This window comes from Loxodonta africana, chromosome 3 (genome assembly GCF_030014295.1).
Source record: "Loxodonta africana isolate mLoxAfr1 chromosome 3, mLoxAfr1.hap2, whole genome shotgun sequence".
In the NCBI taxonomy this organism is placed as follows: domain Eukaryota; kingdom Metazoa; phylum Chordata; class Mammalia; order Proboscidea; family Elephantidae; genus Loxodonta; species Loxodonta africana.
In genome coordinates this window covers 99123843-99150221 of record NC_087344.1, presented here as the reverse complement: position 1 = coordinate 99150221, position 26379 = coordinate 99123843, and the positions used below count along the sequence as shown (strand labels likewise).

Here is a 26379-nt window from a genome sequence, read left to right as displayed (position 1 = left end):
TGATATATTTTTAAAAGTTGACTGGGATAAGCTATAAAGATGCATACAGTAACCCCCTAAAACAACCACTAAATAATAAAACAAAGGGAAGCTAATAAGCCAATCAATAGTATTTTATTATAAAAAACTATTTATAAAATAAAATACTAAATATATTAAATCCAAAAGAAGGCAGGAAAAAAGGAACAAAGAAGAGAGGTGACAAAATAATTGCAGGATAGTTGATTTAAACCTACCACACTGACTAGATATGCCTAAACATTATAGAGACTGTCACACTGAATAAGAAAACAAGACCCAACTATTAGATATCTACATAAAACACTTTCAATATAAAGGCACAGATGGATTAAAATAGAAAAGATACACTATGCAAACAATAGTCATAATAAAGCTGGAAAAGCTATATTAATATCAGACAAAGTAGGCTTCAGAAAAAGGAATATTAGCAGGGATAAAGAGGCATTTTATAATGGACTCACTTATCTAGAAGACATAAAAAATCTGGCGTGTATAAACCTAATAATAGAGACTCAAAATACACAAGGTAAAAATTAACAGAATTGAAAGGGGGAAATCAAGAAATTCACAATCAGCTGTAGATATTTAAGGACATCACTTTCCATAACTGATAGAAAATCAATAGATATAAAAGATCGAAGCAAGTGCTTCTCCCACTCATTCTGCATACCTTTATTCTCCAGTTGTCACCAACATCCTCTTTAATTCGGCTTAACCAAGATTCATTGAACCAAGCTACATCACTAAAACAAAAACACAAATGCTAAACATTAAAATGTTTTTATTCTACAAAAACATTTAAAAATACCCAGTGAATAAACAAAGAAAGTTAGTTTATGCCTTAAAGTCTGCCCTTAAATTAATAAGTAAATATTATTTAAATGAACCTACTGTTTTTTGTAATTCTTAAAGATTTCTTTTGTAATTTCTCATATTAAATTAAGTCATTAACATCTTCAATTTAACATATTTACTAGATATCCCCTGCTAGTCACTCTGCTAGCAGGAAGATGTCAAAGTCTCAACCCTGAAGGGAAAATAAAAGAGAAAAGCAAGCAGGAAGATGCCAAAGTCCCAACCCTGAAGGGAAAATAAAAAAGAAAAGCAATATCTTACTAAGTGTCTACCATTCATCAAGCACTGTGCTTGACATTTTTTCAGAATACTTCATTTAAATCTCACAGTAACTTGGCAAAGGACCTACCATTATCCCCAGTCTTACTCTTCAGGAAACTGAGAATGAAAGGGGTTAAGTAATTTGTTCCAAGAGACACTTAAAAAGAAAAAAAAAAACAAAAAACCCTGTTGCCTTCTAGCCAATTCCAAGTCAGAGCGACCCCCTACAGCACAAAGTAGAACTGCCCCATAAGTCTTCCAAAGAGTGGCTTGTAGATTCAAACCACCAACTTTTTGGTTAGCAGGCGAGCTCTTAACCACTGCACCACCAGAGGTCCCAAGTGACGCTAGTACATGGCAAAGCACAAAATAAATCTTTTGATTGTAATCGAATAAAATGAGTTTAACTGAAAAATCTGTAAGTACGAGTTTACCTTTAATGAGAAATAAGCTTCTATATTATTGTTGAAAGCTAAGACAAAGAATTGCTATATCAGATTTTTGTATATTTAATAAGTTTTTGAAAAACATTAAGTTTTAAAACATTATTTGACTATATACAGTGGACCCAAGCCATGGTGTTTTCAATCACCTTATACACATGTGAAAGCTGGACAATGAATAAGGAAGACCAAAGAATCGATGCCTTTGAATTGTGGTGTTGGCAACAATATTGAAGATATGATGGTCTGCCAAAAGAACAAACAAATCCGTCTTGGAAGAAGTACAGTCAGAATGCTCCTCAGAAACAAGGACGGTGAGACTTCCTCTCACATACTTTAGGCATGTTATCAGGAGGGACCAGTCCCTGGAAATGGACATGTTTGGGAAAGTAGAGGGTCAGCAAAAAAGAGGAAGACCCTCAACGAGATGAACTGACACAGTGGCTGCAACACTGGGTTCAAACACAGCAATCAGTGATTGTAAGGATGGTGCAGGACCAGGCAGTGTTTCAATCTGTTGTGCATTGGGTCTCTATGAGTCACAACTGACTCAACGCACCTAACAATATATTAATAAAATTATATTCTTTAAACAAACATTTGGATTTTTGCTAAGTAAAGAATTAAGGAAGATTAATATAAAGATGAATAATTTACCACTCTGAATCAAGAAGATTAATATAAAGATGAGTAATTTACTACTCTGACTATAAGAAAAAGAGCTTTTATAAAGGGGAAAAGTCAGGAGCACAAATAAACACACTCAAAGGAGAAGGTAATAAACGTTCTAAGGTTTAAACAAGTTTTCTACAAAATAGGGCTTGGAAGAGGTTGGAAAGGTCTCGCCTGAATTCTTACTTTATAGGTAAACCAATTAAAGTGAGGGAAAAAATTTAAAGTAATTATTTTCTTTAAAGTTGTATCTTGAATTTAAAAATGCAAAGCTGAAATAAGGACACAATGCCTAGTCTCATGAGCTTTTCAGAAATCATTTGGCCTCAGATACTCCTAACACAGAAGACAGTACTGCTGGCTGAAGACATCAAAAATGGCTTCAACATGTTCATCTACTTAAAATTTGTGACTACTTTCTTTTGAGCATACTAATATTAATTTTGCTCAACTTTTCACAGATGCTAAGGTTGTAATTACAAAAACAATTTAGCTAAGTGTATAAATGATGCATTGCTAACCAGATATTTACCTGAAACAAAAAACCAAGTCACTAAATTAGTGAGTAAAAAGTGTCAAAGTAAATTTACTTTCTGTTTATATCACAGTAAGTAATAAAAAGTCTAAGACAAAGGAGGTATGTCTTCTAATGGACACTAAAACGTAGAACTATACTATTCTTAGCTATAATGAATTAAGTATATGATTCTAAGCTATATTTAGAAAATGGACCTGCAGATAACCTACTTTGTCCAAGATAATTCCTCCTTTTGTCTTCCATTCCTCCTTGTCTTCCTTTCCATCCCAAATCAACTTTAGCCCTGAGAAATACTTCCTAAGACTTCTCCATAAAAACATAATTCCTGCTTTCTTTCTTATAAAGTAATTAACTTTCCCTCAACAATTACAATGGCAACCAATATATCCCACTGTTAAACTTGATATTCAACCTCAGAATTCTTTGGACATATTATTTTCCTTTATGCACTGCCATATCAGTACACCTTAACTAGACTCTTAACTTGAAACAATTATCTCCCTTTGCTTATATTTCCCAGAACCTTAATGAAACTCTAGGGCATCAAATAAGAACGGGACATGGAACTAATGAAGCAAAATACGGTCCAATTATTTCCTAATAAAGCTAAGTAAGAATCACTACATGGTTTTTTTTTTTTTTAAAATCCACCTATGGCATTTGTCTTCTGCCATTTTACCAACAAAATTCCATTAGTAATTAATACCTACTAGTTCTTTTTTTAGTTACTATAGGGAGCCCTGGTGGTGCAGTGGTTAAGCACTCAGCTACTAATTGAAAGACAGGTGGTTCAAACCACCAGTCACTCTTCAGGAGAAAGATGTGTGGCAGACTATTTCTGTAAAGATTTACAGCCTTGGAAACCTTATGGGGGCAGTTCTAATCTGTCCTATAGGGTCACTGTAAGTCGGAATCATCTCAGCAGCAATCAGTTTAGATTTTTTGGTTTTGGTTACTATAGGGTCACTATAAGTCAAAATCAACTCAAAAACAATGGGTTTGCGTTTTGGTGGTTACTATAAACAGAGCTGTGTTGCTTCAATGGGCACCCTGAGACTATTCTTCTTGAACAATCGAAAGGTCTTCTGTGCTCAACACAAACTATGCTCTATACTTTGGATATGCATATCTGCCCTTTCAATTTTATTAAAAATCCAAAATGATAACCTATCAGGAGAGGTTCAAGACACTAGATTTCAGTTACTATAGCTGATTGGGAACACTGACTTTAGAGTCAGGCTAAACTGGTTCAAATCCTCTCTTCGCTATTTACTCAGTATTTGACTTCCCAAAAGCCATTTCACCTCTCTAACCCTCAGTTTCTTCATCTATAAATTGAGGAGAAAAATATTATCTACCTCAAAAAGTAATAAATACTAAATGAAATAACGTATATATGGGACATACAACAATGTCTTGTATTTAGTAAGTGCTCAAATATTGGCTATTTATTATTTTAAATGGCCAAACATCTGCTGAACCAACACACAAACTAATGAACGAATAAACGCACAATGCATAGGGTGTCTCTTAATATTCTACATTTTCTGTCTTCTTCCTCTTGTGAAAACATCTAGTAAGAATAATAAACAGAGAGGTTATCTGGTGCTAAAAGTAAACAAAACTACCCGTTTCCTTTGGGGGGACATATATTATTTATAATTGTAGTTATAGTTTTTCCCCTTAGATTAAAATAATAACAAATGCTAATAAACAAGGTTTAAAGCCTGCATTTTCCTCAACAAAAAGAAAAATAGTTTTTAAAAATAAAGATATTTCTCTTCCCAAACTGTTTTCCAAAATCAATAATGATCTTATCCAGAAGTCTTAGTAGAGTACTCAACTTTCAAATCACCAATTCCCAACCTTTGAGTATGAAGACCCTCTCAAGCTTCAAAATAACATTTGATTCTACATAATAATTACATTTTCAGAACCCAACGATTAAGAAAACAATGACAAAAAGCTACTACAAATTCAAGCACAGTTTAAAAATGGTTTTTAAGTAACAACTATATACATTGGAAGAACAGAAGTACATAGTATGTATTCAGGCCCTGTAAAACCCTAACAATAATTCCATGATTCCCCATGTCAGAGACATGGAGTTTGGGAATTCCTTTAAAGCATATCTGCCTCAAGTAAATGAGGAAAGATTTAAACTTTACTACTTTCTTAAAAAGGAAAATTTCCCTTCTTTCTTTCAATAACAACTTAGATATGGTTTGATATGAGTCACGATAGCCACCAATGCAATATGTAATAAATTGTAACACATGCTAAAGTGCTTTGAAATAGTCAAAAGAATATGGTAAAATATGCCATTTTAACAGGAATGTAATACACTGACCCAACTAGGGTAATGTATATACTGTAAATCTCACTTTCCAGGACCCAGACCTTCTGAAAAACTTTCCAGAACTGGAAGGGATTTAAAAAAGGAAGAAGCAAAAAAAAAAAAAAAAGTGGTTCTTGAACAATAAGGAGGCTTAGATATCTAAGGACATGCAAAAACAGACAAATGAAGCAAAAAAAAGGAAATTTAGGAATAATTTTAGGTGATTGGTCATTTGTTTTAGAAAAAAAGAGAACTTCGCGATTGGATGGCTACCTTATTTTTCCTGAAGGAAAGCTATCAGAAGACAATGTTGAAACAGACTGTGGAAAAATGAGTTGATGATAAAAGACACATAAAATTTACTTGACCTTACTCTAAACATCAGACACAGTGCTTTAGTATAGCAGATCAAAGAGCAATTACGCACCACATCATGGTAACAACAGGGTTCTTCTACTATGTTGTGGCATAAAGCTACTAACGCCCACCACGATGCATACAAATGACATCTTTGGATGGCATTGTTAGAATGAGTGAATGCATACCACCCTTACATCCAGACTAACCACAATGCAGTTATATCCACACCAATACCTACAACATATCACAGTGAGAAAAAGACAGGTGTATATTCTGAAGACAAAAAACAGTGACGACTTTCCCAGATCATCAAGACAGAACCACGTTCATAATGCTTGGCTGTGATCAATTAAGTACTTTTGAAACCAATCAGGGTATAAAGAAATATTTAAGAAAACAGGACAATAAGACATACTTTAGAATGATTACCAAAAAAAGGTAGCATTTAAGTTGGTCTCTTGAAGTGTTAATTTTGAGTTAACCATAAAATGTCTATTCAAATTAGATCATTTTAAAGATTCCAAGTAATTAAGATTTGATATTTTATATTATTTTTCTAAGAGTGGTAATGAATTTTTGCTAACCCATCTACATGGTTTTCACTGTGAATCACATCAAGCTTTTACAGGATGACAGCCACAGTTAAATAAACAATCTCTGACTACAGAACTGTGAAGCAGAGATAGGATTATGTTCTCCTTGCAAATATATTATCAGGAAAGTAAGCTAATATAAAATTATGACTATTAAGTAATAAATTATGACACAGAACTGGTCCAGGTTTTCCCTTTAAGGACAAAGAACACAGCTCAATATTGTAGATTTAAAATCCTAATCCTTGCACAATATTTGGCAAATATTAGAAAATAATGGATTTAGGAACATTTGACATTATATAAAACAGATCTAGCCCAAGAGAATCATTTATTAGGTAAGGTTCCTCAGCATCTGTGACTTTAAATTTCACTCATGCCTCATTTCATTATTGGTGAACTCATATAATTATTACTACTAATTAAGAAATAAGTTTTAAAATGTAACTCTAATATTTTTTCCAAATCCAGTATTTTATGAGTTTATGCTTCAATAACCTCTAATATAACAATCTCCATGCACTGATACCTTGAAATGACAATAGTATAACTGATGGAAATATTATAAGCAATTATATCAATCTTTTAATCTATTTCTTTTTACAGTTTCCATATATTATAAACCAGACTAGAACATGTTTAACATAAAATCACAAATAAATGTGAATTCTGACTGCTCGTTTAAGTAAGATGTAGCTCTATAAGCAGGAAAGGAATAATGATGTGGTAAACTTTTTTGTTCTTGACATCCAAGAATGCCTTGATACATATGCCTGCCATCACTGAGACAGGATAAAGTTTCAACAACCTTTAGAATACAAGTCTATGTTTTCCTCCTTCTAGACTTTGATATTGGGCCTTACAGTTCTTTTCAGAAAGCATGAGGACCACTACTCACATCTGATGAAGAACTTGTGCCATGGCAACTCCATTAGTCAGTTGTTTGACATCTTGACAAGGTGCAGTGGTATTGAACGTCTGCAGCTGAAATGACACAAAGCAAATGACCTCACTGCTACTTTATATCTAAGGGGTCCAGGTACCATTAGTCCCTACCCAGAATACTGAAAGGGAAAAAACAGCTAAAAATTGCCAACTTTGTTTAAATGCAGACCCTGTCAAACAAATGAAACTACAGCAGTGCTTTTCTGTGGGTATGTAATATTTTTTAAATAAACATAACATTTCACAAAATCTTGCCTAAGATATTATTTAGATAGATGCACAGGTAAGAAGTAATTTATAATCTCTGAACAATACAAAGCCCCATGCAGAACTCATAAGAGAGTAGTAGTCCACACTTTGCCTATTTTTAGGAGAATAACATCAGAAAAAGAACTTTAAGGTAACCCAATATTTGCAAGTTAAAATTTCATTCATATCACTGTATAGGAAACCAAAGGTTAGAAAAGTCAAGACTAAAAACTATTTACAGTTTATTGATAAGCTATGAAATAAGAGGACTTCTGCCTGCTATCCAACAGTGATCCTCAGGAAATGAACAATCAAGGGCCCACCATGTAAAACAGCTTCTATCCAGTTTAGCTTAAGGTATTACTGATGACTTTTAAAACTCTGTTAGGCATTCATGCACATATTAAAAAGGGAAGCGGGACAGTGATCTCTCATAAGTAAAAATGCAAGAACAAGACAGAAAAGAAAGTTTAAAGTGATTTACAAGAGAACTAAAGTAGTACGCTTTTTACAAATCTAAAATTGATCCATCAGGGTCTTAAACTAAATAAACTATGATTCGCTTTTCCTACATATGCTCATTTTCAGTATTTAGTTATAAATCCTTTAGTTAGCACTTAATCAACTGCCTTAATCTGATAAAATCTCTCCCACCTTAATTCCCCCTTAATGCTTGTGTGCATGTTGAGATTTTAAAATCTGGCTTCCACTGTCCTAATACAACATGGAAGAATAACACAGACAAGCTAAAAGTAGCCACGGTTACCTTCAAAGTACACACAGATACTTTACTGAGCTCCTACTCTACAGACACTGTGATATAGGATGAGATTACAAAGGAAAATTACCAGGTTTCTACCCTCAAGGAACTTTGACTAAGGGTTAAAGAGAGGAGAAAAAAACACGAATCATTTCTAGACAGTAGTAAGTTCAATGATTACACTATGTACAAAATGTTCTGAAAAATAGGATCGTCGGCTAATCTAATTAGGGCTTTGTTTTTAGGAAAGACTTCTTGGAGATGATTTCTGAATGGAAGATCTTGAGGGATGAATAGTTTATTTTTCTAAATGAAGAACAGGAAGGAAGTTTCAGGAAGTAGGAACATGATAAAGGCACCGATCCTGAAAAGAGATGGCATTTTTAGGGAACATGTAGTTTGGTATTAAAAGATTTGCAGTGCAAAGAGGGACAGGGAAGGAATGGTAGGCCAGGTGATTGAAAAGACAGGCAGAAGTAAGGACTCTGAAGGGCCATTACAAGAAGCTTGGACTAATTTTATACTTAATGGAATCATCTACATAATGGGAAACAGAATAGTTTCTACCCCACAGGACGGTCATGAGAATTAAATTAGCAATCATAACGTACTTAGAACAGTGCCTGGTATGTGGGATGAGCTCAAAAACCGTTAGCACATTATTTAGGAGCAAGAGTCTAGGAACAATATGTCTCATAATCTCCAGACATTAAGTCAGAAAATCTCAGATGATTCTTATGCACATCAATTTTTGAGAGCCATTGCTATGGGTGATGAAGACTCACCGAAGGGTAATAAGGAGAAGAGTGACATCTTCGGTATATTTTGGATGGCAGCAATAGCAATGCAGAGACTGGTAGTTTTACACTCAAGTCAGAAAGACCAGTTAGAAGGGCTCCTGCAATGGTCCTATTGATAAAAATGGACAGCTGAGAGGGATGACAGCTGAACTAGGGTAATACTGACTGAGAAGACAGGATGATTTCACGGAATATTTAAAATCCATCAAATAAGAATGATTTTGCAATTGGAAGAATGTACAGGGAAAAGAATCCCTAGGTTTTAGGGCATCTTTAAAAGAAAGTTATTATATACTTTAAGGTAAACTGTTACTTCAGCTTTTCAACCTTATCTACTTGTATTTTATATTATTAACATTTTAAAAAATTAATATGGTTGACGATTTAAAGAGGACAACTTCAGAGAGGGAGGATATTATGCAAAATAGTAAAAAAAAATGTAAAAGCAAGATATATGCTAAGTAGTTGCCCTGCTGTCCACCATGCTCAGATTAAGATCGATTTCTCTTCCTTTCAGCCACAGAAACTGAAGTGTCTCTTGGCAGTTCTTAAACTAGTCGCAAAATAAATTAGATAAGAGACAAAACAATTTCATTTGGCTAATGTCAAAGGCTTCATAGCCCAAAATAGGGAATAAATGAAAAAGCTCAGTAGGGGTCAGTGAAGCGCAAGCAGAGGGACAAAAGAAAATGTATTACTTCACACTACTCTCCACAGAGGTGGCAAAAGCCTTCTTAGTGAATGACCCAAAAAAGACAGACGGGGCTCCTAAAGGTGCCCATTACTAAATACAATGTCCCAGCAGACAATCATCTTACCTTCTTCTCTTTTTTCAGTAAATAATCAGAAATGAGGAAACGCATTCCCGAGCTGCTTCAATATAAAAATCACAGGAGTGATATCCAACAAAAAATTCAACAATGGGTCAACTCTGTTCCCGTACTCTCACCCTCTAGCTCCGTATTTCAGAGAGGAAGCCATGGTTTTGAGTTTAAAGGTCTTCATAAAAAAGATTCAGCCTTTAATATTTTCATTAATTTGGCCATGTGTTTGGTATTAGTCTTTCCTTCACCCACCTAGAACCAAAGGAATCATTAAAAATAATCTGGTCCAACTCTCTAATTTTACTGAGGGAAATAAACTCCAAAGGTATTAAATAAATTTCCAAATGTCACAGAGTCAAGAGGCAGAATGTAATTTATCTGCCACAAATACTTCTTCAAGCTCTCATCCTCTTCCTCTACTACATAAATGATGTCCAAATTTATCAGTCAGCCCTGCATTTTCCCCTAAGCAGCAGTACACCATTTCTAAGAACTAATTATTGTAAGAATAAACCAAAAACCAAACCCGTTGCCTTGAAGTTGAATCGATTCCAAGTCATAGTGATCCTATAGGACAGAGTAGAACTGCCCCATAGGGTTTTCAAGGGTGGTGGATTCAAACCGCTGACCTTTTAGATAGCAGCCAAATGGCTTAACCACTGGTGCCGCCAGGGCTCCATTTTAAGAATATGAGTTTTAAATATTAAAATACAACCTTTTTAAAAACTGAATTTATTTTCTTTCTCCCAAAGAGGCATCACTTTACCTAACCAGTATTTCTTGCTGACTTCTCTAATTTGGTTAATGGTGATGCCATTCTCTACCTACTGCTGAAAGAACAGTTACTCTCAACTGCTTTCTCACCTCTATGATTTGTCCGGTATCATTTCAAAACCAAACCCATTGCTATTGAGTTGATTCCAACTCATAGCAACCCTACAGATACTACAGGACAGAGTAGAACTACTCCAATAGGGTTTCCGAGGCTATAATCTTCACGGAAGCAAATTGTCACATCTTTCTTCGATGGAGTGACTGGTAGGTTCAAACAACCAACCTGTCGGTTAGCAGCTAAGAGCTGTAACCACTGTGTCACCAGGGCTCCTTTCAACATCATTACTCATTAGCAAAATGCAAAGTAAGAACCACAATGAGATACCACTACTCAACCAGCAGAAAAGCTAAAATTAAAAAGACTGACCAGGACTTTCTTGAAGATCCTCTCATCGTCCCACAGGATCACCAAGGAAAACCACCAGAAATTGGTAGACTACTTTAACTCTGAAAAGAGTAGGAAGGTTGCAGCAGCTAAGTGAATCAAGAAAAAAGTGACTTTTAAACAGTAGGAAAACTTTAGTTTTCTACTGCCTGCATCCTTCCCCCTCCCATCATGGTGGCTTGGCCATCTTAAGGCAGCGGTGGACTATGCTCTCAGTGAGGGGATCAGATCTCTTGCTCTGGAGCACCCAGTGCAGAATGTAACAGCAGATTAGTGTGTGTGTGTGTACGTGTGTGCGCGTGCGGGTGCGGGTGTGCACGCACACCCACCCTCCCGTGTTCTGATCTGTCTGGGGGGCTGCCTGAAGTACTGAAGTGAGGTGCTCCTCTTGGTTTGGCCTGCCCTCGAGCTCATGCAGGCTTGGGTGGGAGGACAGTGCTAGAAGGGTGTGATCACTCATAGCCACCTGGAGCAAACAGTGCCATTGGAGTATACAACTGACACCTAATGGCTGGAGAAGGAGTTGAAATCAGAGTTTCCTTCAAAGAAATTAGGGCTTTCAAAAGCACCATGTATAGCAGGAAATGAGAAAATCACATGTGTGTTCAAACAAAATGCAAGCATAGAATATATCTAAGAAGACCCTGTTCTTTCACCTCAGGCTGATCCCTAAGCAAAACCTGCCGGCATAAGTGATGAACGAGGACCCAGGCACAGAGCCAACCGACAAATACCAGGTGTTTTTGCTTTTCTTTTCTCCCTGGAGTACAACAAAATCTCTTCCAAAACACTAGCTGGCCATGGACTGGGGAGTAGAGCCCTCCGTGAACATGCATGAACACAAGGGAAGTCTTTGGAAAAATAGCTGGCCGGGGGGGCGGGGGGGACACTGAGCAGACAGATCACTACAGCCTTCAGCAATTAAAAAAAAAAATTCAACCTCTGGGGAAGGGGAAGAATCCCAGCTTCGGAGCTAAAATTATAATTCACAAGTTCCAGATTCAATAAAAATCACAAGTCAAACAAAGAAACATGAAATGGCCACGTACAGTGGATCTTCAGTAAGAGTAAGCACTCATTTCTCCTCAAGAACTACGGTGGCCGGAAGGCAGTGGGATGACAAACTTACAGTGCTTAAAGAAAAGAACTGTTAATGAGGAATTCTATATCCAACAAAACTGTCCTTCAAAAGTAGTGGTCAGTTTAGCTTAACTAGGAAAACAGTCTGCCTTGAGCATTATACTCTTTTAAGGACTATCTATATGGAATCAAATTGACAACAGCAACTTGAAAAATTAGATAAGAACCTTAGAGGGCACTGAATTTATGTTAATGGGTGAGGACAACTCAGAAAAGAAAGGTGAGAAAGGTTGCACAACTCAAAGAATGTAATCAATGTCATGTACACGTAGAAACTGTTGAACTGGTGTTATGTTTTGCTGTGTATATTCTCAACAACAACAAAATAAATAAATTTTTAAAAAAGGAAAAAAAAGATGAAGGTAAAACCAAGATAATCCCAGATAAATAAAAGCTGAGGAAGTTGTTATGACTAGGTCTGCCTGATCAGTAATGCTAAAGGGACTTCTTCAGACTGAAATGAATGCACACTAGACAGTAACTCAGTCATATGAAGAAAAACAGCTCTCCAGCAAAGGTAACTACATGGACAGATATCAGGGCAGTACTACAGTGTTTTGGTTTGTAACTCTAATTGTTACGTCCTACATGATTTAAAATGGCAAGCACACAAAAAATAATTTATGAGATAAACAATAAAAAAAGGGGCAAGGAATGCTATAGGAATAGAGTCGTATGTTACTGAAGTTAAGTTGGTATCAATTCAAACTAGGCTGTCATAAATTTAGGATGTTAAATGTAATTCTACATAGAAAATATCTAAAAAAAATAGACAAAAGTAAAGGAGAAGGGACTCAAAAGGGCTCACTACAAAAAATAACACAAAAGAGGGCAGTATTGGAAGAAACGAGGGACAAAAAGTATAAGACACACAAAAAACAGCAAAATGACATAAGTGCTTTCTTATGGGTAATTACTTTAAATAAAAATGGATTAAACTGTCCAAAAGGCAGAGGTTGACGGAATGGATAAAAATAAACATTATCCACCTATATGCCATCTACAAGAGATATATCTTATACTCAAAGTAGTAGAAAGTGAAAGGATGGGGGAAAAAAATCTATGCAAATAGCAGTGGCTATATTGTTGTTCTTGTTCTCGTTAGGTGCCCTCAAGTCGGTTCCGACTCATAATGACACTATGCACAAGAGAACACTGCCCGGTCCTGCGCCATCCTTACAATCGCTGTTATGCTTGAGACCATTGTTACAGACACTGTGTCAATCCACCTCGTTGAGGGTCTTCCTCTTTTCCGCTGACCCTGTACTTTGCCAAGCATGATGTCCTTCTCCAGGGACTGATCCCTCCTGACAACGTGTACAAAGTATGTAAGACGCAGTCTCGTCATCCTTGCCTCTAAGGAGCATTATGGCCACACTTTTTCAAAGATAGATTTGTTCATTCTTTTGGCAGCCCATTGTATACTCAATATTCTTCGCCAACACCACAATTCAAAGGCGTCAACTCTTCTTCAGTCCTCCTTATTCACTGTCCAGTTTTCAAACACACATGATGCGACTGAAAATACCATGGCTTGGGTCAGGTGCACCTTAGTCTTCAGGGTGACATCTTTACTCTTCTATACTTTGAAGAGGTCCTTTGCAGCAGATTTACCCAATGCAATGCGTCTTTTGATTTCTTGACTGCTACTTCCATGGCTGTTGATTGTGGATCCAAGTAAAATGAAATCCTTGACAACTCCAATCTTTTCTCCGTTTATCATGATGTTGCTTATTGGTCCAGTTGTGAGGATTTCTGTTTTCTTTATGCTCAGCTGCAATCCATACTGAAGGCTGTGGTCTTTGATCTTCATTAGTAAATGCTTCAAGTCCTCTTCACTTTGAGCAAGGAAGGTTGTGTCATCTGCATAACGCAGGTTGTTAATGACTCTTCCTCCAATCCTAATGCCCCGTTCTTCTTCATATAGTCCAGCTTCTACGATTATTTGTTCAGCATACAGATGAAATAGGTAAGGTGAAAGAATACAACCCTGACACACACCTTTCCTGACTTTAAACCAATCAGTATCCCCTTGTTCTGTCCAAACAACTGCTTCTTGATTTGTGTAAAGTTCCTCATGAGTACAATTAAGTGTTCTGGAATTCCCATTCTTCCCAACGTTATCCATAGTTAGTTATGATCCACACAGTCAAATGCCTTTGCATAGTCAATAAAACAAAGGTAAACATCCTTCTGGTATTCTCTGCTTTCAGCCAGGATCCATCTGACATCAGCAATATATCCCTGGTTCCACATCCTCTTCTGAAACCGGCCTGAATTTCTGGCAGCTCCCTGTCGATATCCTGGGGCAGCCGTTTTTAAATAATCTTCAGCAAAATTTTGCTTGTATGTGATATTAATGATATTGTTCTATAATTTCGACATTCGGTTGGGTCACCTTTCTTGGGAATAGGCATAAATATGGACCTCTTCCAGTCAGTTGGCCAGGAAGCTGTCCTCCATATTTCTTGGCATAGACGAGTTAGCACCTCCAGCGCTGCATCTGTTTGTTGAAACATCTCAATTGATACTCCATCAATTCCTGGAGCCTTGTTTTTTGCCAATGCCTTCAGATCAGCTTGGACTTCTTCCTTCAGTACCATCGGTTCCTGATCATATGCCACCTCTTGAAATGGCTGAATATCAACTAATTCTTTTTGGTATAATGAGTCTGTGTATTCCTTTCATCTTCTTTTGATGCTTCCTGCGTATTTAATATTTTCCCCATGGAATCCTTCACTACTGCAACTTGAGGCTTGAATTTTTTCTTCAGTTCTTTCAGCTTGAGAAACGCCGAGCATGTTCTTCCCTTTTGGTTTTTGATCTCCAGCTCTTTGCACATGTCATTATAATACTTTACTTTGTCTTCTCGAGAGGCCCTTTGAAATCTTCTGTTCAGTTCTTTTACTTCTTCAATTCTTCCTTTTGCTTTAACTGCTCGACGATCAAGAGCAAGTTTCAGAGTCTCCTCTGACATCCACCTTGGTCTTTTCCTTTCCTGTCTTTTCAGTGACCACTTCCTTTCTTCATGTATGATGTCCTCAACGTCATCCCACAACTCATCTGGTCTTCAATCACCAGTGTTCAATGCGTCAAATCTATTCTTGAGATGGTCTCTAAATTCAGGTGGGATATACTCAAGGTCATATTTTGGCTCTCGTGGACTTGCTCTGATTTTCTTCGGTTTCAGCTTGAATTTGCATATGAGCAATCAATGATCTGTTCCACAGCCGGCCCCTGGCCTTGTTCTGACTGATGATATTGAGCTTTTCCATTGTCTCCTTCCACAGATGTAGTCAATTTGATTTCTGTGTGTTCCATCTGGCGAGGTCCATGTGTATAGTCACCGTTTGTTGGTGAAAGAAGGTATTTGCAATGAAGAAGTCGTTGGTCTTGCAAAATTCTATCATTCGATCTCCGGCATTGTTTCTATTACCAAGGGCATATTTTCCTACTACCGATCCTTCTTCGTTTCCAACTTTCGCATTCCAATCGCCAGTAATTATCAATGCATCCTGACTGCATGTTCGATCAATTTCAGACTATATTAGTATCAGACAAAACAGATGTTAAGTCAAAAGAGAGATACAGTGGCTCTGTTAATATCAAACAAGACTTTAAGTTAAAATCTGTTACAAGAGACAAAGAAGGGCATAATATAATGATAAAAGGGGCAATTCACCTAAAAGTTATAACAATTTTATATATACGTATATACACACACACATACATGTTGTTGTTATTGTTGTTGTTAGGGGCCATCAAGTCGGTTCCAACTCAGTGACCCCATGTCATGCTGTTGTACACAGGGCCACTATGAGTTCAAACCGATTTGACTGCATCTAAAAAAAAATACTTATATATATTTGGTCCCCAAAATATATGAAGCAAACACTGACAGAATTAAAAGGAAAAATAGACAGTTCTACAATAATAGTTGAAGACTTCAATACACCACTTTCAAAAATGGATAGCACATCTAGACCGAAGATCAATCAGGACACAGGATTTGAAAAACACTGTAAACTAACTAGATCTAACAGACATATACAGAATACTCCATTTTACAACATCACAATACAAAATCATCTCTAGTGCACAGGGATCATTCTCCAGGATAGACCATAAGCTAGATTACAAAACAAGTCCCAACAAATTTAAAGAGACTGAAATCATACAAAGTATATTCTATGACCATAATAGAATAAAACTAGAAATCAATAACCAAAGTAAAATTGGAAATTACACAAATATGTGGAAATTAAACAACACACTATTAAATGACCAATAGGTCAAAGAAGATATCAAATCCATTTCAGAAAACTGGCAGTATTTACTAAAGCTAAACATACATAGAACAATCCAATGACTTAATAATATGCTTAGGTTGATAACACCAAGATAAACAAATGCATATGACCCACAAAGACATGTACAAGAACGTTCACAGAAGCTTCAATCATAGCAGCCAAAAGCTATCAATAATATAGTAGCCCGATAAAATTAACTAATATAATAGCCAAACATCTACCAATAGAAAAATGGATAAATTGTGGTATTTTCATACAACGGAGATGAAGGGAAATACTGAAGGTTGTACTTTGGCTCTTGTGGACTTGTTTTAATTTCCTTCAGCTTCAACTTGAACTTGCATATGAGCAATTGATGGTCTGTTTCACAGTTGGCCCCTGGTCTTATTCTGACTGACGATATCGAGCTTCTCCATCATCTCCACAGATGTAGTCGCTTTGATTCCTGTGTTTTCTATTCGGCGAGGTCCACATGTACAGTTGTCATCTGTTCATTAAAAAACAAGTATTCCCAATAAATAAATCATTGGTCTTGCAAAATTCTATAAAGTGATCACCAGTGTTATTTCATCGGCAAGGTTGTAGTTTCCAATTACTGATCCTTCTTCTTTGTTTCCAACTTTTTGTATTCTAATCACCAGTAACTATCGGTGCCTCTTGATAGCATTTTGATCAATTTCAGACTGCAGAAGTTGGTAAATATCTTCAACTTGTTTATGTTTGTCACTAGTGGTTGCTGTATAAATTAGAATAAAATTTGCAGGTGAATGGATATTACTCTATCACTGAAAACACTGTACTTCAGAACAGACCTTGAAGTGCTCTTTTTGACAATGAATGTAACACGGTTTCTCTTAAATCTGTTATTCAGGGCATAGCAGACCATGTGACCATCAGGTTTAAAATGGCCAATACCAGTCCATTTCATCTCACTAATGCCTAAGATATCAGATCTTCAGATAGATGACACAACCTTGCTTGCTGAAAGTAAAGAGGACTTGAAGCACTTACTGATGAAGATCAAACACGACAGCCTTCAGTATGGATTACACCTTAACGTAAAGAAAACAAAAATCCTTGCAACTGGAAGAAATACAAGAATGTTCCTTAAAAGCCAGGATGGCAAGACTTCATCTTACCTACTTTGGACATGTTATCAGGAGGGACCAGTCCCTGGAGAAAGACATCATGCTTGGTAAAGCAGAGGGTCAGTGAAAAAGAGGAAGGCCCTCAATGAGATGGACTGCCATAGCGGCTGCACCAATGGGCTCAAACATAGCAACAACTGTGAGGATGGCACAGGATTGGGCAGTGTTTCATTCTGTTGTACAGAGGGTCGCTATGAGTCAGAACCAAGTCGACGGCACCTAACAACAACAAACACATACAATGGAATAATACTACACAGCAGTTAAAAAAAAGAATGAACAAACTACTGATATACTCAAAAACACAGATAAATCTCACACACATGCTGAGTAAAATACCTAAGCTACACACAGGTGTACATGGCTTCATTTATGGGAATTTCAAGAAGAAGCTGAATTAATCGCTGGTGATAGAAGTCAGAATAGTTGTCACATCATAATAGGAAGGAGCTTAAAGGAATGCTAGAAATGCTCCATCTGATCTGGGTGGAGGTTACGTGAGCATAAACATACTAAAAAGTCACTGAGCTGTACATTTAAGATTAGGACATGTTATATATTTACTGTTTGTATGTTACATTTCATTAAAAAAAAAAGAAAACAAAAGAACCTCTAAGCTTTTTCTATGTATTCCTCCATGCATGTATTAGTCAATCTTTATTGTGTATCTAATGCAAGTTACATCCTGTAAGAGGTACTAAGGCTACAAAGATGAAGAGACAATTTAAAATTTAATTGGAAAGCAGAAGTGCAAACAGAACAGAAAAAATACAGTGGAACATAGGGAAGATGATGACTCACTCTGCCTAGGGAAGTAAGGCAAGGCTCCACAATCAAGGAATCACATGGACAGAGGATGTGTAGGAGTTTGTTAGTCAAATGGGCAGATGGCATTCCAGATGTCTGGGAACAGCATGTGTGATGGTATACAGGTGTTAACGCATCTGATCATATTCCTGGAACTACAGAAGGGTTAATGTTGACCTGGTATAAAAACCAGTGAATAAGTGTGAGAGTTTATAAGCTTATGCTTATTAATGAGGGTAGGGTGTCACTGGAGAAACAGAAGATGTAAATGAGGCAGGAGTTAAAATCATGGAAAAACATTTGGAAAACCACCAAATATTTGCACATACGGGGAGTAACATGATTGGATTTTCATTTTACTAAGATCGTCATGGCTGCAGTGTGAAGAATACATTAACATGAGTGAAGAACAGAGCTAGGGAGTCCAGTAAGGCTACTGTATCTACTGCAACAGTCCATGAAAGTGATTAAGAAGGCCTGAAGTAGGTCAACAGCAACGAGAAGAGAGAAGCAGGGACCAATATGAGAGAGGTTTAAGAGGTACAATCAATAAGAGTAATTTACTATACATAAAGTGCAAACAGGAAAAACTGAACTAAGAATATGAACAGAATTCACCAAAAAGGAAATACAATCATTCTACTAAAGGTTCATGCATATGGTAAATACTTATTGATTTTCTCCTCAAACCTGCTCCTCTTCCAAGATTTCCAAACTCAGTACCTTATGCTGTAAATCTAGGCATCGTCCAAGATACATTCCTCTCACCTCACCTTCAGTCAATCACCAAGTCCTTCAGACTTTATCTCTAAGTATCTCTTTAATTCATCTTCTTTTACCATTTCCAGTAACACCAAATCTAATCAATTCTCATTGGACTACTGCCACAGCCTCCTAACCTCTTGGTTTCTACCTTTGCCCTCTTCCACCTATTCTTCACATTACAGAGTGATCTTTAAAAACATACTTGTATTACTATGCGATTTTCTTTCAAAAGGAAGTTAAAAACTCTTTGATGGATTCCCAATTCTATTGTAATTATGTTCAAAGTACTTAAAATGGTTTGCAAGGTCCTTCAGTATACAGCTGCTTCCAACCTCAACTGTCTTATCTTGCAATGTATTCCCTCCTTGCTCAATATACTTCTGCCAGACAGGCCTGCCTTTAGTTCCTCAAACTCCCTAAACTCCTTTTCCACCTCTTGTATTCACACATATTATTCTCTCAATGTGGAACACTGTAACCTTTAACCTTTTTGTTCAAAAAACGGCTTTATTGAGATATAATTCATATACCATGTAATTCACTCATTGAAAGTGTACAATTAAATGGTTTCTAGTATATTCACAGGCATGTTTAACCATCATCAGTCAATTTTAGAACATTTCAGTCATCAAAACAAATTAAAAAAAAAAAAAATCCATACACTTTAGCTATCATCCATCTATTCTCCATTCTCCTCACCTCATCCTAATTTCATATGAGTGGAATCATATAATATGTAGTCTTTTGTGACTGGCTTCTTTCACTTAGCATAATGCTTTTGAGGTACATTCATGTTGCATCAGGTATCAGTACTGCATTCCTTTTTATGACAGAATAATATTCCATTGTTTGGATATGGCATGTTTTGTTTATTCATTCATCAGCTGGTGGACATTTGGGTTATTTCTACCTGTTGGCTATTAAAATGCTGTTGCAATTAACATTTGTATGGACATATGTTTTCATATTTATTGGGTATATATCCAGGAGTGGAATTGCTAGGAAATACGGTAACTTTTCATTTATTCCTTGCCTAAAAAAAAAAATTAGTTTTTTGTCATACTCATTTTTCAGGTCCAGCAAGTGTTATTTCAGGTCTACCTATCATAGCTTCTCTTGTTGCTGTCAGGAGCCATCAAGGAATTTTCACTTCATAGTGACCCAATGTGACAGGGTAGAACTGCCCCCATAAGGTCTTCTCGGCTGTAATTTTTATGGAAGCAGATTGCTATGTGGCTGGGTGAGTTTGAATCACCAACCTTTCAGATAACTGTGTGCGTTACCAGGGCTCCATATAGCTTCTCTTAGCACCCTGTAATTTTCCTGGACCAATGATACTAACATAGAAGTCCAAGATGCACTAAAGGCATTGGCAAAAAACAAAGCTCCAGGAATTGATGGAATGCCAATTGAGATGTCTGAACAAATGGATGCAACCCTGGAACCACTCACTCAACTATGCCAAGAAATTTGGAAGACAGCTATTTGTCCGACCAACTGGAAGAGATCCATATTCGTGTCTATCCCAAAGAAAGGTGATCCAACAGAATGTAGAAATTGTCAAACAGTATCATTAATATCACATGCAAGTAAAACTATCCTGAAGGTAATTCAAAAATGGTTGCAGTAGTATATGGGCAGGAACTGCCAGAAATTCAAGCTAGATTCAGAAGAAGATGTGGAATGAGGGATATCATTGCTGATGTCAGATGGATCTTGGCTGAAAGCAGAGAATACCAGAAAGAGGTTACCTGTGTTTTATTAACTATGCAAAAGCATTCAACTGTGTGGATCATAACAAATTATGGGCAACACTGTGAATTCTGCTCATGCAGAACCTGTACATACAGCAAGAGGCAGCTGTTTGAACAAGGGGATGCTGCATAGTTTAAAATCAGGAAAGATGCATGTCAGAGTTGTGTCCTCTCACCATATTTACTCAATCTGCTGAGCAAATAATTTCAGGAGATGGACTATATGAAGAAGAAAGGGGCATCAGGATTGGAGGAAGACTCATTAACAACCTTCATTATGCAGATGACACAATCCTGCTTGTTGAAAGTGAAGAGGACTTAAACTACTTACTGATAAAGATCAAAGACTATAGCCCTCATTATGCAATACACCATAACATAAAGAAAACAAAAATCCCCACAACTGGACCAATAAGCAACATCAAGATGAAGGCAGAAAGACTGAAATTGTCACGGATTTCATTCTATTTGGATCCACAGTCAATGCATATGGAAGCAGAGGTCAAGGAATCAAACTATGTATTGCACTGGGCAAATCTGCTGCAAAAGAACCTCTTTGAAGTGTTAAAAAGCAAAGATGTCACCTTGAGGACTAAGGTGTGCCATACTTTGGACATGTTATCAGGAGGGATCAGTCCCTGGAGAAGGACTTCATGCTTGGTAAAGTAGAGGAACAGTGAAAAAGAGGAAGACCCTTAACGAAATGGATTGACACAGTGGCTGTAACAATGGACTCAAAGCATAAAAAAGATTGTGAGGATGGTGCAGGACTGGGCAGTGTTTCACTCTGTTGTACACAGGGTCGCTAACAACAATAACAAAGATATACAAGAAACTATTACAAAGACTGACTCATGAAAGTGGAACTGGATTGGGGGCCCATTTTCACTGTTTAATTTATAAATGTCTGACTATTCAAATTCCAAATGTATGAGCAAAGATGACTCCAGGTTGCTGAGAAGATGGTGTCAGTCAGTAAAATAGTAAAAACAGGAAGGGGCATTCAATTTTTTTAAAGGGAGGATGGGAGGGGAGAATGATGAATTTTGTTTTGAAAATGTTGAATTTGTGATGTCTATGGGAATTTTTTTTTTTTTTTAGTGCTAATGATTAATATGCCAGTAAGTAGTTCTATATCTTAAGAAGATATTTAGAGCTAGAAATATATGTTAGAAAGCTGTAAATCATAAGCCTAGACAGAATGAGAATCTGTAGAAAAGCGGGCCAATTCATTAATTTATGTATTCATTCATTCACTCAAGTATTTATCAAGCACCTACTATGTGCCAGACACAGCTTTTATTTTTGGGGATAGAAGCGAAAGCAAGTCAGACAAGGGTTCTGACCAGGGAGCAAATATGAATTCAGAAAGTGTTAACTGTTATAGAGGAAACAGAAAGAGATTAATATGTTAGACTGGGATAAGGGTAGGGGATACTACTTCAGTAATGGCAGTCATAGAAAGTACCACCGAAATATGACATGTGACCCAAGACCTGAGTAGTGAGAAGGAGCCAGTCACCGGAAGAACTAGAAGGAGAATCTTTTAGGTAATAGAAATAAAAATTTTTAAAAAAGGTCCTGATGTATTTAAAAAAAAAAAAAAACTGGCTTCCTGAAAAAAAATAGAAAGTCCATGCAGTATACTGGGGATGAGGGAGTGCGGTTTGAGGTGAGTTTGGAGAAGTGAGGGAACATTAATAATGCAGTGGCTGGCAAAGGCCAAAAAAAAAGGCAAAGCTGACTAACAATCAACCAGCAAGGTAAACAAAAGCCACAAGACAGGTGCCCAAGAAACGAAGGCAGACCATTTCAAGAAGGTACCATAAAGACAATATTGTGCTTATCAGACTTGGGAAACTGGTAACTGAGTGAAAGCCTTAGAGAAAAAAGATCAACTGCAGTGGGTTGAGGAGTGAATGGCAGTTAAGGAAGTATAAAAGGAGAGCACACAAACACACACACAAAAAAATGTCAAGAAATTCGTGAAAGAGGAAATAAACGGTGGTTTTAATAGGGACTTCTGGCTCTTTGTTCTTTCATTTAAGATGGGTAAGATTTGAGCATGTTTATATATTGTTGTTGTTAAGAGGTAGCCCTGGTGGTACAGTGGTTAAGTGCTCAGCTACTAACTGTAAGGTAAGTGGTTCAAAACCATCAACCCTTTGGTCTGCTTCCATAAAGACTTACAGCCTAGGAGACCCTATTTGGCAGTTTTACTCTACAGGGTTGCTATGAGTTGGAATCGACTTGATGGCAATGGGTTTGGTTTTCTGGGGGGTTGTAGTTAGTTGTCATCGAACTGATTCCAACTCATGGTAACCTCACATGTGCACAGTAGATGCTCAATCAGATTTTCAAGGCTGTGACCTTTTGGAAGCAGACTGCCAGGCCTGCCTTCCAAGGCACCTCTGGATAGGTTCCAACCACTTAGTAGTCAAGCTCTTAACCCTCTGCACCAGCCAGGGACCCCAAACATTTATTTGTAGAGAGGAGGAACAACTTGTAAATACAGAAAGGGGATAAATGATGGAGCAAAGTTCTAAAGGGCGTGAAGGGGATGGGGTCTAAAGTCAGAGCCAGAAATGAGGAGGAGGAGGTGGTCATTTGCCTAAAGGGGAAATGAGCTGAGGTCTCAAAGATAGTACTAATAGAGGTGTGCTAAGAGAAGCCCAAGCCCAGTGCTGTCAAGAAGAACTGTCCAGGTATCTTAATCACAGAGGTGTGCAAAGCGATAACAATGGGATTTGGCTGTAGCAGCACCTGCAGAAGCAACAGTCTTAATGGTCATTCAATTTTCTCCACAGTGCTCAGCGGCCTGAGAGAGGACTAGGGAGCAAACAACCAGGTGTATTCTGTCACCTATGATTCCTTATCATTTGGTTTATGAAATTTTTGTCAATTTTTAATGAATTCTGCTTTCATTGTAATTATACATTTTTCCACCTTCCATTCTGATTAAAACAGAAAGCCCTATGATTCTTATACATCTTTGTCTTCCTCAGTGCCTAGCACAAAGTAGACTCAATAAACCTTAGTTTAAAGAAAAAAGTTACATAATATTTTAAAACATTGCAATATAATTCAAGAAAATCATGTGCTTCTCCATTAGTTCCCATGTAAGCCTATGACATCATAAAGTTTACTACTTCAGTCAGATGAAGCTTAGAGCAACAATGTAACAGATTAGATACACCCTTTAATTAGTCATTAATTTTAACAAAACAGATCCTTAAAAGTAATGTTGCCTTGTTTCATGACAGTCTTAAATACAGCATCTAAACTCCAATACTAATTTTAAATGAGAATACAAATAACAGCTATTTGTTTTTAACTCAGAAAACTTAGATGTTTATGTTCCACTTAAAACAAAGCTATTTACCACCAAAGTGTAAGCACTGCTTTAAATTACTATTATTTTCAAGAGACTTCACACACTTCCATGAACTGTCTCAATTTCTCATTCTTCTGAATTACACACACTAGGAGATGATCAGCAAATCTCATTAGCTAATTACCAACTCCTGATCCAGTCTGTTTACATTCTATTTTGCACACACTCCCCTACACACAACTAAACAACTGGTCTGGGGATGGGCACCACCAGTACCCTGTGGGCCATGGAGCACCATCCTTGCCCAACATGGGTTAGGAACCACACCTGAATGCCAGCTCTCTGATTCCTATGTGGGAAACTCGAAGAGGTGAGACATCATTTTGCTTACTGCTAATACTGAAGAATCTGGGGACACGTTCTGCCTGTCTAAACCCAATACAAATTAATAGAAATCCTGAAATGTAAACGAAAATGCCAATTCCTTTCCTTTAAAGAAAATGCTGTCCGTTTAGAGCGGGAGGCTAACCAGACAGAAAAAAGGGAAAACGAGTCCCCACTCCCAATACATCTTTTTCTCCACGAAGGAAATACATGGAAATGTATCTTCTAAGTGGTTTCTACAAGATCGGACATCCAGGGGTACTGGAGGAGCACCGATCTGCAACCTAAAAAACCAGCTACCCTCCTGACCACCTGTGCCCAAGCAGACCAAGGAGTTTGGAGGTTGGGGGGCGGAGGGCGGCCGTTTGGGGTAGGGTCTTCACTCCCAAGAGACACAAAAGCCCCTTATAGGATGGCTATTCAGCAGATGGAAGGCAAGAGAGTCGATGAACCTGAAAGTCTCGGATTTGGGCGCGGGTTAACAACAACAACAAAAATCCGCTGCCGTCGAGTTGATTCCGATTCCGACTCATACCGACCCTATAGGACCGGGCGGGACTGCCCCATGGGGTTTCCAAGGCTGCACTCTTTACGGAAGCAGATTGCCACATCTTTCTCCTGCGGGGCGGCTAGTGGGTTCGAACCGCCGACCTTCCGTAAGTAGCTGAGCGCTTACCCGCTGTGCCACAGGTAGGGGCAGAAATGAGGCTCTGGAAGGAAAGGGAATGAGCGACTGGCTCCTGCCACAGCTGTCAGGGGCATGATCCAGTTCGGATGCTCTGGTTAAGACCCACGCCTCCTCCGCCATCCCCCTCTCCTGCCCCGGGGCTTCCTTTACATCCACCCTCCCAAAACCGCTCCCCCCCACAGACCCTGCCCGGCGACCCGCAGGTGTCACCCTCGCGGTCAAGGACGACAAACGGCGCGGAGGTCAGGGCGGCTGGCGCCCAGCGCAGGGGGACCCTGCGACTCCTCTGTCTCACCTGGGGAGAACGAGGCGCCCCGGGCCGCCCGCCCCGGGCCTCGTGTCTCCGCGCCTCCTCACACTCACCCAGATCATGAGGCTGTCGCAGAGTGGCAGCCCGGGCTGCGGAAGCGGCTGCGTCTCTTCCATGGCCAGGGCCGCCGTCGACTACGCTGCTGACGCCGATACCTTCCACTTCCCCGCGCTCCGCTAGGAGCCGGCGTCGACGACCTGCTCAACCGCCCGGGAAGCTGGCGAGCGAGGCCCAGCGCCGGCGCCGCTCACGCGCAAAACCTCGCGCTGCCGACGTCGCGGCGTAGCCCCCTCCTCGCCACCGCCCCCACCTCCTCGGCCTTCGCCCCTTCCCCCGCCCGCCGCGCCGTGCCGCACCTGAGCCCCGCCCCCGTCCCACCCCTTCCCCAGCCCCGCCCACCGCGCCCGGCCGCACTGAGTGACCAGTACGCCTACCAGTCACAAAGAAGGTAGCCGGGAGTGGCGGGACGGGGCGGCCAGGGGGAGGGGAGAGCGGGACTAGGTTGCGCAGGACGGATTGTTGATTGGACGCGCCCTGGGGCTCCGACCAATGAACGTGAGACAAGCCTGAGACTCCGGGATGGAGCGGGACCTGGTGGGAAGAGGTTTGTGACCTGGCAGGTGCCGTAAGGGCTGGGGAAGAAGGTTGAGCTCGGGGAGTGGAGCGCGCGTGCGCGGCGGGGCGATTGGCGCGGTTAAAGCTTGCGTAGGTACCTGCGCAGCTCCTGGAGGCAGAAGGAGCAGAAGGAGCAGCGTGGCCGCCAGCGGACGCGGGCTACCGGCAGGGTGCAGGCATCTTCCCGCTTCATGCTTCTTCCCTAGCCCTTGCAGTTCCTCCCGGCTGCGCCTGTGGAGATCCGCA

The 26379-nt window shown here is 38.7% G+C and overlaps 1 protein-coding gene across 3 annotated transcripts in view; it reads right to left on the bottom strand.

Moving 5' to 3' along the window:
• The window catches only part of HOOK1 (hook microtubule tethering protein 1), an 81110-nt gene extending 55349 nt beyond the window's left edge, over positions 1-25761 (bottom strand). The window contains exons 1-4 of one of the 3 annotated variants that reach the window (XM_064282047.1): positions 25572-25748; positions 16619-16815; positions 6980-7065; positions 692-764 (exon numbers count right to left, since the gene is read on the bottom strand). In XM_064282047.1, coding sequence (XP_064138117.1) covers positions 692-764; positions 6980-7002 — 96 coding nt within the window. In that variant the 5' untranslated portion in view covers positions 7003-7065; positions 16619-16815; positions 25572-25748. Of the gene's footprint in view, positions 1-691; positions 765-6979; positions 7066-16618; positions 16816-25571 lie in introns of all 3 variants that reach the window. The other 2 variants (XM_010591227.3, XM_023549534.2) reach the window with 2 other exon arrangements.
• Positions 25762-26379: the final 618 nt, after the last annotated feature.